General features: G+C 48.1%; 1 protein-coding gene across 1 annotated transcript in view; it reads left to right on the forward strand.

Moving 5' to 3' along the window:
* The window catches only part of kiaa1109 (KIAA1109), a 164,362-nt gene that overhangs the window by 50,472 nt on the left and 101,210 nt on the right, over positions 1 to 12,680 (forward strand). Inside the window, exons 33-40 of the mRNA XM_080784482.1 lie at positions 461 to 531; positions 1,741 to 1,914; positions 2,731 to 2,851; positions 4,540 to 4,683; positions 5,311 to 5,438; positions 7,073 to 7,284; positions 8,425 to 8,637; positions 10,397 to 10,620. Of these exons, the coding sequence (XP_080640608.1) occupies positions 461 to 531; positions 1,741 to 1,914; positions 2,731 to 2,851; positions 4,540 to 4,683; positions 5,311 to 5,438; positions 7,073 to 7,284; positions 8,425 to 8,637; positions 10,397 to 10,620 (1,287 nt within the window). The remainder of the gene's footprint in view (positions 1 to 460; positions 532 to 1,740; positions 1,915 to 2,730; positions 2,852 to 4,539; positions 4,684 to 5,310; positions 5,439 to 7,072; positions 7,285 to 8,424; positions 8,638 to 10,396; positions 10,621 to 12,680) is intronic.

A 12,680-nucleotide genomic window follows, 5' to 3' on the forward strand; every position in this document is an offset into this window, starting at 1 on the left:
CAACATCCTGACTGTGTGTGAGACTAGACGAGACCTGTTCTCACACTAAACCAACATCCTGACTGTGTGTGAGAATAGACCAGACCTGTTCCCACACTAAACCAACATCCTGACTGTGTGTGAGACTAGACGAGACCTGTTCACACACTAAACCAACATCCTGACTGTGTGTGAGACTAGACGAGACCTGTTCTCACACTAAACCAACATCCTGACTGTGTGTGAGACTAGACGAGACCTGTTCTCACACTAAACCAACATCCTGACTGTGTGTGAGACTAGACGAGACCTGTTCACACACTAAAACCTTGGCCTTTGACAGCGAAATACATCCGAACAGCAAAGTCATATTATCTGATTAAACAATGTTCAACGACATTAAACTCACTTTATGCTTGCGTCCTCTGCAGCCTCGATTGATATGAATGTGTTTACAGTCGTTGTGCGTTGTGATTGGCAGGTGGTGAAGCAGGGCCTCACAGCCAGCTCTCTATTGGACAGAGGCATCCAGCTCATGGGAGATCCTAACGGGTAAGCTGCAAGCATCTTTAACCACTTGACACAGCGGTCCGGGGACCACCCGTGGTCCTTGAGGGGGGTGCCAGGTGGTCCCCAGCTAAATGATGGACCCTTAGACCCTTCACCTTTTCGGTACCACTAGTTATTAGTGGATTTTATGTATGTACGTCTGTATGTACTCCTTTAATTCCTTTTAATGACCTAAATAAAATCTATCTATCTAAATTGCAGTTGTTAAACAACTGCAATACTTACCACTCGGTGGCGCGCTATGAGCTTGTAGATCTGCTATTTTTCAATAGCTAAAGCATAACATAATGCTAACACCATGGATAGCTCCTGCACATTGTTACACACTTCAGCACCATGGATAGCTCCTACACAGTGTTACACACTTCAGCACCATGGATAGCTCCTACACAGTGTTACACACTTCAGCACCATGGATAGCTCCTACACAGTGTTACACACTTCAGCACCATGGATAGCTCCTACACAGTGTTACACACTTCAGCACCATGGATAGCTCCTACAGTGTTACACAATTCAGCACCACGGATAGCTCCTACACAGTGTTACACACTTCAGCACCATGGATAGCGCCTACAGTGTTACACACTTCAGCACCATGGATAGCTCCTACACAGTGTTACACACTTCAGCACCATGGATAGCTCCTACACAGTGTTACACACTTCAGCACCATGGATAGCTCCTACACAGTGTTACACACTTCAGCACCATGGGTAGCTCCTACATAGTTACACACTTCAACACCATGGATAGCTCCTACATAGTTACACACTTCAACACCATGGATAGCTCCTACACAGTGTTACACACTTCAGCACCATGGATAGCTCCCACACAGTGTTACACACTTCAGCACCATGGATAGCTCCTACACAGTGTTACTGCAGCACCATGGATAGCTCCTACACAGCGTTACACACTTCAGCACATTGGATAGCTCCTACAGTGTTACACACTTCAGCACCATTGATAGCTCCTACAGTGTTACACACTTCAGCACCATGGATAGCTCCTACACAGTGTTACACACTTCAGCACCATGGGTAGCTCCTACACAGTGTTACACACTTCAGCACCATGGGTAGCTCCTACACAGTGTTACACACTTCAGCACCATGGATAGCTCCTACAGTGGGTGTCTGAGTGTGATCAAGGTGTGTGTGTGTGTGTGTGTGGTGGTCTCCGCAGCACCCCCTACACTCCTCTGGACAAGAAGGCCATGGAGACCACGGACGAGGACAGCAGCACCGAGGACTGGACCATGGAGCAGCCTCTGGCCCAGACCAGGACCACCGCCATCGTGGAGGTGAAGGGAGCCATCAACATGGTGCTCACTCCCCTGGTGGCCGAGGCCCTCGACAGGTATACCGCAACTCACTCGGCCGGGGTGCGCACGCTTTTCCGGTGTCCGAAGCGCGGGGACATGCGAATACGATACGAAAATGCGACGGTCCGACATGCGCTGCTCCCGTGCTTGCGGTTATGGTTAGGTTAGGGACTGATGTTTCGGATCAATAGTATGTCGGAACTAAAGCCTGTACCCACTCCTCCACCCCTCTGACGGCGCCTTTTGATGCCCCCCGGGGGGTTCAAATGCCCTCCGCACCGAGTTCGCCTTTTTTTTTAATCCATTTTGGACTGAGGTCGATTAAAAAAAGGCTTCTAAATCCTAACATTTTTCTGAAAAACCCATGTTTCTATGTCAGTGGTGCTCAACCTTTTTCATGTCAAGGACCCCCAGAATTATCTCTATTGAGCCACGGACCCCCATCTCAAAATATGTAGTTCCAGGGACCCCCCAGAAGTAAATATTTTAGTTAAAAATGTTCGCTCTGAAATATATATTCAAATATTTGCGCCACATTTTCATGACTTTTCAAAAATGGCAGACCTACAAGCTCGTAGCGCGCCACTCGGTGGCGCGCTATGAGCTTGTAGATCTGCTATTTTTCAATAGCTAAAGTATAACATAATGCTTAAAACACCAAAAGGGGTTCCCGACCCAAAATGGGTTAAAAACCCTGTTCAAGGCCGCGAACCCCTTTTTTTGGGGGGTTTCAAGCATGATGGTTATACAAGCTACGAGCTTGTAGATCTGCTATTTTAGAGTTGGAGCCAGGTCTTCAGAAATGGACCCACGTGGTGCAGTGTTAACCAATCGGTGTGCTTTGCTTTCAGGTACATCGAGTCCATGGTTCACTTTGCCAGCATTCGCCATCCTGCCGCCATTCTGGATGACCTGCACAACAAGGTCCTCAACGAAGCCTACCAGATCAGCAAGTCCACCGTCACCGAGTCTGTAAGAACCACCACGCACGCACACACATTTGAAATGTTTATTTATGTCCACATAATGAGAAGTACAGGAATACCTTGTTACTGTACAAAGGACATAAACACTGCCAGTGCAGTTTGACAGTGGGAGAGCAGCCAGTTACAACGTGCATGGACGGCAAAGCATCGTTACATACAGTACAGCTGACATGTCGGACACAGGGCAGCAGACATAAATCATGGATAAAGGAAACAACGCCTCCTCCAAATTGAGCGGCTTCCTATAATGGCTGAAACTGAGCAATACCTCGCTAACTGCTTGGCTCTCCTTTTGGAAAGGCCGGCCATTTGTAAGCCCCTCACAACCAACTTATGCACATGCCCTAGGCTGCCAAAGATAAAAACTAAAAGTTTACATCTGTAGCCTAGCTGTGAGATGGTCTGCATTAGCTGCTGATACTTCAGCACTTTCGTTAGAAAGGCTTCTTCCAGGCTATAGTCAAAGGTACAGCCGACCTCGAGAATGAACACCTCTCTATGGTTTTCATTTACAACAATGACATCAGGGGTGTTAGCTGAAATGTACACACACACACACACACACACACACACACACACACACACACACACAGGGGCGACTGTGGCTCAAGAGGTAGAGCAGGTCGTCCAATGATCCATGGGTCGGCGGTTCGAATCCCGGCTCCTCCTCCAGTCTACATGTCGAAGTGTCCTTGGGCAAAGACACTGAACCCCAAATTGCTCCCGATGTGCTGGTTGGTATACCTTGCACATGGCTTCCGCCGCAATCGGTGTATGAATGTGTGTGTGTGTGAATGGGTGAATGTAATGCACAATCTATGTAAAGCGCCTTGGATAAAGGCGCTATATAAATGCACCATTTACCCCACACACACACACACACACACACAGTCTGTAGTTCTGCTCTGTGATTTTTAGTTCATATCGTCACTGTTGGTTGGAAACATTGTATGTTTGATTTGATTGATTCCTGATGTATGTATAGAAGGAAGCATGAGGTCAGTCCGCTGCCATCCCCAGGTTGGCAGAGGAAGTGCAGTGCCCAGGATTACATTAGATAATTGACACTGGGTGGCACAAATGGGTTGCAAAATCGTGGGATATATATATATATTTTTTTTAAGTACGTAAATTGACTATTTTGAATTTATGTTTTAGAATCTTATCTTTTGTTTTGTTTTTATTTGATCAGGATTGATTTTGTGGCAGAATATTGGAATTACAAATATTTAAATAAAAGCCTGGGTACCGAGGCTAGTCTAGGACTAAAGTGGGATCAACATTGGACCAATAAATCGGACATTGCTCGTGCCCAAACTGAGTCCAACAGTATGCGGTTTTAATTGCATTAAAAAATGCATGCATGCATTTGTTCATTCATTCATTCATTAATTTATTCAATCATAGATACACATTGACATATGGACAGGATTATTATGTAAGGGGAAATCGTTTTACGAATAACTAAAACACTAAAGTGTATTCATTTTCATTTTGAATATAGCTCCATCCATATTTGACTCCCCTATAACCCCTCCTCTCCTCAAACAGTGACCTTTAACCCCTCCTCTCCCTCACACAGTGACCTTTAACCCCTCCTCTCCCTCACACAGTGACCTTTAACCCCTCCTCTCCCTCACACAGTGACCTTTAACCCCTCCTCTCCTCACACAGAGTCAAGCAGCCAAGCAGGAGCACAAGCTGTCTAAGACCGAGGCTCCGCCCCCGCCTGCGGGGTCTCACGGCCAGACGGACCTGTCTGCCAAAACCGACAACGTCAAGATCAAAGGCCTCCAGGCCAACGTCTCCATCCCCAAGGTGAGCGCTAAGATCAAAGGCCTCCAGGCCAACGTCTCCATCCCCAAGGTGAGCGCTAAGATCAAAGGCCTCCAGGCCAACGTCTCCATCCCCAAGGTGAGCGCTAAGATCAAAGGCCTCCAGGCCAACGTCTCCATCCCCAAGGTGAGCGCTAAGATCAAAGGCCTCCAGGCCAACGTCTCCATCCCCAAGGTGAGCGCTAAGATCAAAGGCCTCCAGGCCAACGTCTCCATCCCCAAGGTGAGCGCTAAGATCAAAGGCCTCCAGGCCAACGTCTCCATCCCCAAGGTGAGCGCTAAGATCAAAGGCCTCCAGGCCAACGTCTCCATCCCCAAGGTGAGCGCTAAGATCAAAGACCTCGCCATAAATAATGTCATCGCTGTAACCTTGTATCTCCATGTGTCACATTTTTATGTAGTCCAGTTGGTTCCCTTGAGGGAGTTCCAGGGGTTCCCCAGTTAAATGATAGTTTGGAACCAATGGACCCTTATGGGTCTGTAACCCCCCCCCCCCCCCCCCCCTCCCAGTCCTTCACATGAGAAAACTTTGAGAACCGCTGTGGTTTTTTTTTCTCCAGAAAACTGTCAGTATTTAGAAGACATTGTTGTTGAATTTCCCTTCCTGCAGGTGAACCTGTGTCTCCTCCAGGCGTCTGTGGAGGAGGGCTCTCCATCGTCCTCCTGCAAGTCTGTCACCCACGTGTCTCTGGTGGCGCTGTGCTTCGACAGGATCGCCACTCAGTTCAGAATGAACAGGTAACAACGTGGCTCTGTGCTTCGACAGGACCGCCACTCAGTTCAGAATGAACAGGTAACAACGACTCTCTGGTGGCGCTGTGCTTCGACAGGACCGCCACTCAGTTCAGAATGAACAGGTAACAACGTGGCTCTGTGCTTCGACAGGACCGCCACTCAGTTCAGAATGAACAGGTAACAACGACTCTCTGGTGGCGCTGTGCTTCGACAGGACCGCCACTCAGTTCAGAATGAACAGGTAACAACGTGGCTCTGTGCTTCGACAGGACCGCCACTCAGTTCAGAATGAACAGGTAACAACGACTCTCTGGTGGCGCTGTGCTTCGACAGGACCGCCACTCAGTTCAGAATGAACAGGTAACAACGTGGCTCTGTGCTTCGACAGGACCGCCACTCAGTTCAGAATGAACAGGTAACAACGACTCTCTGGTGGCGCTGTGCTTCGACAGGACAGCCACTCAGTTCAGAATGAACAGGTAACAACGTGGCTCTGTGCTTCGACAGGACCGCCACTCAGTTCAGAATGAACAGGTAATACGAGTGTCAAAAAAATCAATTCCCGTTATGAACGATTCAAAATCGATTTTACTTTTAGTTTACAACCTTACCCTAATCACAGTAAAAAATCATGTCTTCAGTCATTTTCAAGTTACTGTATAGTCAGTACTAGTCACTTCAGTTCAGCACAGCTGTATTGTATTGTAGTATTGAACCGAGAATCTTTTTGAATAGACTAGAGAATCGTTTTTGAATCTAGGAAAAATAAAAGCTTTAGAATTTAAAATAAATCGTTTTTTGAATTCGATTGATTCGAATCGTGGGACGCCCAAAGATCCACAGCCCTAACGGGTAACGACTTCAACCCAATCCTTTAGGACAGGGGTGGGCAACTTTTACAATGGAGAGGGGCCACTATATTTCTACACTCACTCCAGAGGGCCACATTACTGTCATAGCAACAAAAATGCGTCGCGCTGTGAAGTGTTTTGAGCTTGTAAATCTGCTATTTTTTGTTATATTTGAATTGAAATCCTGATTAAACATGTTTCGCTATTTTTTTAATTGGAACCCTGAAGGAGGTCAGTAGACCGAAAGCTTGCTAAATAAATACATTGATTGTGCGCAGATCTGAGTCTTGCAGAGCTTCCCTGCTTTTTTTTTTTTTTTTCTCATGTTCCCTTTGTGGCTCCAGCACCTTCTTTTTCCATTTTTGTCTGAATTGGAACCCTTCAAATTAACATTTTTATCTCATTTCAAATGCATTTCAAATGCCCTTAGATATTAGTTATGCTTAGCTGTGATTGGACCATTTGGGGAGGGGGCTTTGCTAGAGGTCAATTGGCACGGGGCTGAGCAAACATGGGTTACAAAATTGTGGGATAAATAATATGAATAATAAGAAAAGAAACACAGGTTGCACTGCGAGTGAGACCCCCGCCCCCACACTGTGTCTGTGATCCTCAGGGGCATCGTGGAGGAGACCCCCAGCAGCGGTCTCACTACCACTGGGTAGTGAGACCCCCGCCCACACTGTGTCTGTGATCCTCAGGGGCATCGTGGAGGAGACCCCCAGCAGCGGTCTCACTACCACTGGGTAGTGAGACCCCCGCCCACACTGTGTCTGTGATCCTCAGGGGCATCGTGGAGGAGACCCCCAGCAGCGGCGAGCACGGCGGCCAGCAGTCCTCGGCGGCCATGATGGAGAAGTACGCCTCGGCCACCAAGATGCAGCCGCAGTCGTCGGGCTCGCTGCGCTCCAACGCCGGCATCGAGAAGGGCAAGGAGATCGCCGCCCGGCTCAACATCCACCGCATCCACAGCCAGCTGCGAGGACTGGACTCCACCGGTGGGTTCCCACGGCCCGCTAGGGATGTGTAAAGGACTGGACTCCACCGGTGGGGATGTGTCAATGTGTCCAAAAGGAAAATCGAGGAGGGGAAAGGAACTGGTTGGAATGACGTGTTCCTTCCACGCGCTATACGTCCAACCAGGGAAACTCCCCCCTGTCAGGTGTAAAGGAGCAACTTGGACACTCAGGCATGAAGGAAGCATGAGTTCAAGTCCGTTGCTCTCCCCTTGTCCCCCATATATGGGGGACTAGAGGTTGGTGGAGGGTGTGTAGAGAGCCCAGGATCACATTAGATGATTGACACAGGGGTGAAAAATGGGTTACAAAATCGTGGGATAAAAAATATGTTTAAAAGAACAAAATGAAAATCGATTTGTATAATTCAATATTAATCGATTAATCGTTTGGGAGGGGGGGATACTTTTTTTTTTTAAGATTTTTTTTTTTTTTTTATGAACCCTACAAATAAAATAATCCTTCCCTCCAAGGGGGTACCTAAGTCATTTTATCTCTTGCGTTAATAAGGGTCCATTTGGTTACTGACTCCATCTTTTAAATGAGGACCACTGGTGGTCCCTGGACCAGTGCTGAGCCAATTGATCACCATGGCAACCCCAGCCTAGGCCTGATCAATTCCCAACACCTGCTACATCCTCCAAACCTGTATCTTGATTGGAATCAATCTCCACTGAGAGGAGTGTCACTCACACTCCTCTCAGTCATGCAGCTACACAGGCACACTTTAGTAGGCCTATAGCCCTGTCCTGTTTGGACGACAATATTGCCTTTCCAACAGATTTTCATTAAAAACAAAAAAAACCAATTATCGATTATTCATTTTCATAATCGTTTTTCGGGTCCTATTAACGATAATCGATGAATCTGACCCATCCCTACTCTCCCACCCACCCACCAGTGTTTATGTCGTCCACTAACACTATGACTAAATAATATTTGTCCACTACCCTTTTTTTTCACTGACGAAAACGAAATGTAAACTGAATGAAAAACTAAGCTATGATGACTAGAAAGGATGTGTATACACGTCCAAGGCCTAAATTAGTGTTAAAAGGAACGTTTTTATTTTGGCCATTCAAGGTTCCGTGACCTGTATATCTCTGTCCTCTCTCTCTCCAGACATCGGGACGTGTGCCATCACCGCCATCCCCTTTGAGAAGTCCAAGGTCCTCTTCATGCTGGAGGACATGGAGGAGTTCTCCATGGTGGACGAGACGGAGAGCCAGGCCGCCGCCATGGCCGCCGCGGAGCTGGCGCGCTCCTCCGCCGCCTCCATCGAGAAGTGGGGCTGGATCATGTTCGAGTGCGGCATCGAGAACCTCACCGTCAAAGGTAGGGAGGCATGGAGAACCTCACCGTCAAAGGTAGGGAGGCATGGAGAACCTCACCGTCAAAGGTAGGGAGGCATCGAGAACCTCACCGTCAAAGGTAGGGAGGCATCGAGAACCTCACCGTCAAAGGTAGGGAGGCAACGAGAACCTCACCGTCAAAGGTAGGGAGGCATGGAGAACCTCACCGTCAAAGGTAGGGAGGCATGGAGAACCTCACCGTCAAAGGTAGGGAGGCATGGAGAACCTCACGGTCAAAGGTAGGGAGGCATGGAGAACCTCACGGTCAAAGGTAGGGAGGCATCGAGAACCTCACCGTCAAAGGTAGGGAGGCATGGAGAACCTCACCGTCAAAGGTAGGGAGGCATGGAGAACCTCACGGTCAAAGGTAGGGAGGCATGGAGAACCTCACGGTCAAAGGTAGGGAGGCATGGAGAACCTCACGGTCAAAGGTAGGGAGGCATGGAGAACCTCACGGTCAAAGGTAGGGAGGCATGGAGAACCTCACGGTCAAAGGTAGGGAGGCATGGAGAACCTCACCGTCAAAGGTAGGGAGGCATCGAGAACCTCACGGTCAAAGGTAGGGAGGCATGGAGAACCTCACGGTCAAAGGTAGGGAGGCATGGAGAACCTCACGGTCAAAGGTAGGGAGGCATGGAGAACCTCACGGTCAAAGGTAGGGAGGCATCCAGAACCTCACCGTCAAAGGTAGGGAGGCATGGAGAACCTCACGGTCAAAGGTAGGGAGGCATCGAGAACCTCACCGTCAAAGGTAGGGAGGCATCCAGAACCTCACCGTCAAAGGTAGGGAGGCATGGAGAACCTCACCGTCAAAGGTAGGGAGGCATGGAGAACCTCACCGTCAAAGGTAGGGAGGCATCGAGAACCTCACCGTCAAAGGTAGGGAGGCATGGAGAACCTCACCGTCAGCTTGGACTCCTCATGCACAGAAGGAAGCATGAGTTCAAGTCCGCTGCCCCCCCCCCCCCAGGTTGGCAGAGGAAGTGTAGCGCCCAGGATTACATTAGATAATTGACACTGGGTGAAAAAATGGGTTACAAAATCGTGGGATAAAAATTATTAAAAATTTAAAAAAAAATAAGACGAAAAATGTTTTGTCGACTGCCTTTTTTTCACTGACGGAAACTAAATGAAAACTAAGTAGTATGGTGACTAAAACTAAGACTGAATGTATTGACACATTTCGTCAACAAATATAAACTATGGACTGAAATGTTAGGAAGGGATCCATGTATGAGTCAGTTTACACTTGGTTGCATGCTGAACATGTGTAGATCGGCTTCTTTCAGAGCGAACACTTTTTAACTGCTTCTGGGGGGGGGGGGGGGGGTCCCTGGGGGGTCCCTGGAGGGTCCCTGGATCTACGTATATTCAGATGGGGGTCGGCGGCCAAACACAGATAATTCTTGGGCACCACTGACACAGAAACATGTTTTTTCTTTTTAGAAAACTTTCAGGATTTAGAAGACATGTTGTAGAATCTAGTGTCAGGTCTTTGGGCGGGAACCCCTTTTGGTGTTATAGCATCATGTTATGCTTTAGCTATTGAAAAATAGCAGATCTACAAGCTCATAGCGCGCCACCGAGTGGCGCACTACGAGCTTGTAGGTCTGCTATATACGACTGACGTAGAAACATAGCTTTTTTTTCAGAAAACTGTTAGGATGTAGAAGACATTTTTTTAGAATCTGATCTCGGGTCAGAATGGGGTTTAAAGCGTGTGTTGCCGTGTGGGTCCGCAGGCGGCCGCCAGTCGGGTGCCATCCTGTACAGCACCATGGGGGTGATGGGCCGGGGCGCCGAGCCCGGTGGCAAGGCGGGCCTGTCCAAGAACAACGGGTCCACGGGCTCCCAGACGGGCAGCGGCTACAGCACCGACGCCTCCGACGACAACCTGGGACCGCACGACCCCAACGACCCCACCGGCCCCGCCGACCTCAACCACCACGACGACTCTGACGACCAGGTACCATGTAGCCTGGCTAGTAAGACTCTGACGACCAGGTACCATGTAGCCTGGCTAGTAAGACTCTGACGACCAGGTACCATGTAGCCTGGCTAGTAAGACTCTGACGACCAGGTACCATGTAGCCTGGCAAAAAAAATTGCCTGCCGGCGGATTACGGTCTGGAGAGGCTCAATTGTACGCCCATTTCCTTTTTTTTTATGATCAGCACTTTATTTTATACAAACACATAAAACAGAGAACTTAAAATACAAACACAAACAACGACAGCAGAGTACGTATTCACGGACAGGCAAGATAGATGAGATAAACAAATGGAACAAAAAAAGGAAAAATCAAAATCAAATTAAAATGTGAAAATAGTTTACATTATTTACACGACCAAACGCAGCATCATCAACCGTATCATAATGTGTAGTAATACAATAAACAATCAAGAGCATTGCCTGACCATGGATCACACCAAGGGACCTGCAACATGACTGAGGAACACGTCCCACTTCAGATCATATTTATCCAACTGATTATTCATTTTAAAGGATAACCTCTCCAAAGCAGCCACAATACCGAGCTGAGTGAACCATACATGTGCTGGAGGTAAAAACTCAGACTTCCATTCCTTGATTGTACGCCCATTTCCTATGTACCAGAGAACTGGTGTGGCCAATCGGGACACGGTATGCAATATGGGCGGGCTTTGGTACAGTGATGTTCAATGCTTGATACCTTTGACTGACAGTAGCTCTGACCAATTGCGTCAAAGAGAAAATGTTTGAACCCGCCCCCCCCCCCGGGAAACAAGATCCATGCACAGCATCTCCAGACTCAAATACCACACGACAGTGTGATTTGAGTCTGGCTTATTAGCCAGGCTAGGTACGATGAGCCTCTTCTCTGTCACTATGCTGGAGAATTGGACTATAGTGAGCCTCTTCTCTGTCACTATGCTGGAGAACTGGACTATAGTGAGCCTCTTCTCTGTCACTATGCTGGAGAACTGGACTATAGTGAGCCTGTTCTCTGTCACTATGCTGGAGAACTGGACTATAGTGAGCCTCTTCTCTGTCACTATGCTGGAGAACTGGACTATAGTGAGCCTGTTCTCTGTCACTATGCTGGAGAACTGGACTATAGTGAGCCTCTTCTCTGTCACTATGCTGGAGAACTGGACTATAGTGAGCCTGTTCTCTGTCACTATGCTGGAGAACTGGACTATAGTGAGCCTGTTCTCTGTCACTATGCTGGAGAACTGGACTATAGTGAGCCTCTTCTCTGTCACTATGCTGGAGAACTGGACTATAGTGAGCCTCTTCTCTGTCACTATGCTGGAGAACTGGACTATAGTGAGCCTCTTCTCTGTCACTATGCTGGAGAACTGGACTATAGTGAGCCTGTTCTCTGTCACTATGCTGGAGAACTGGACTATAGTGAGCCTGTTCTCTGTCACTATGCTGGAGAACTGGACTATAGTGAGCCTCTTCTCTGTCACTATGCTGGAGAACTGGACTATAGTGAGCCTCTTCTCTGTCACTATGCTGGAGAACTGGACTATAGTGAGCCTGTTCTCTGTCACTATGCTGGAGAACTGGACTATAGTGAGCCTGTTCTCTGTCACTATGCTGGAGAACTGGACTATAGTGAGCCTCTTCTCTGTCACTATGCTGGAGAACTGGACTATAGTGAGCCTCTTCTCTGTCACTATGCTGGAGAACTGGACTATAGTGAGCCTGTTCTCTGTCACTATGCTGGAGAACTGGACTATAGTGAGCCTGTTCTCTGTCACTATGCTGGAGAACTGGACTATAGTGAGCCTCTTCTCTGTCACTATGCTGGAGGACTGGACTATAGTGAGGCTCTTCTCTGTCACTATGCTGGAGAACTGGACTATAGTGAGCCTGTTCTCTGTCACTATGCTGGAGAACTGGACTATAGTGAGCCTGTTCTCTGTCACTATGCTGGAGAACTGGACTATAGTGAGCCTCTTCTCTGTCACTATGCTGGAGAACTGGACTATAGTGAGCCTGTTCTCTGTCACTATGCTGGAGAATTGGACTATAGTG

Source organism: Protomyctophum bolini (assembly GCF_963924005.1).
Source record: "Protomyctophum bolini genome assembly, chromosome: 15".
NCBI classification, from domain to species: Eukaryota; Metazoa; Chordata; class Actinopteri; order Myctophiformes; family Myctophidae; genus Protomyctophum; species Protomyctophum bolini.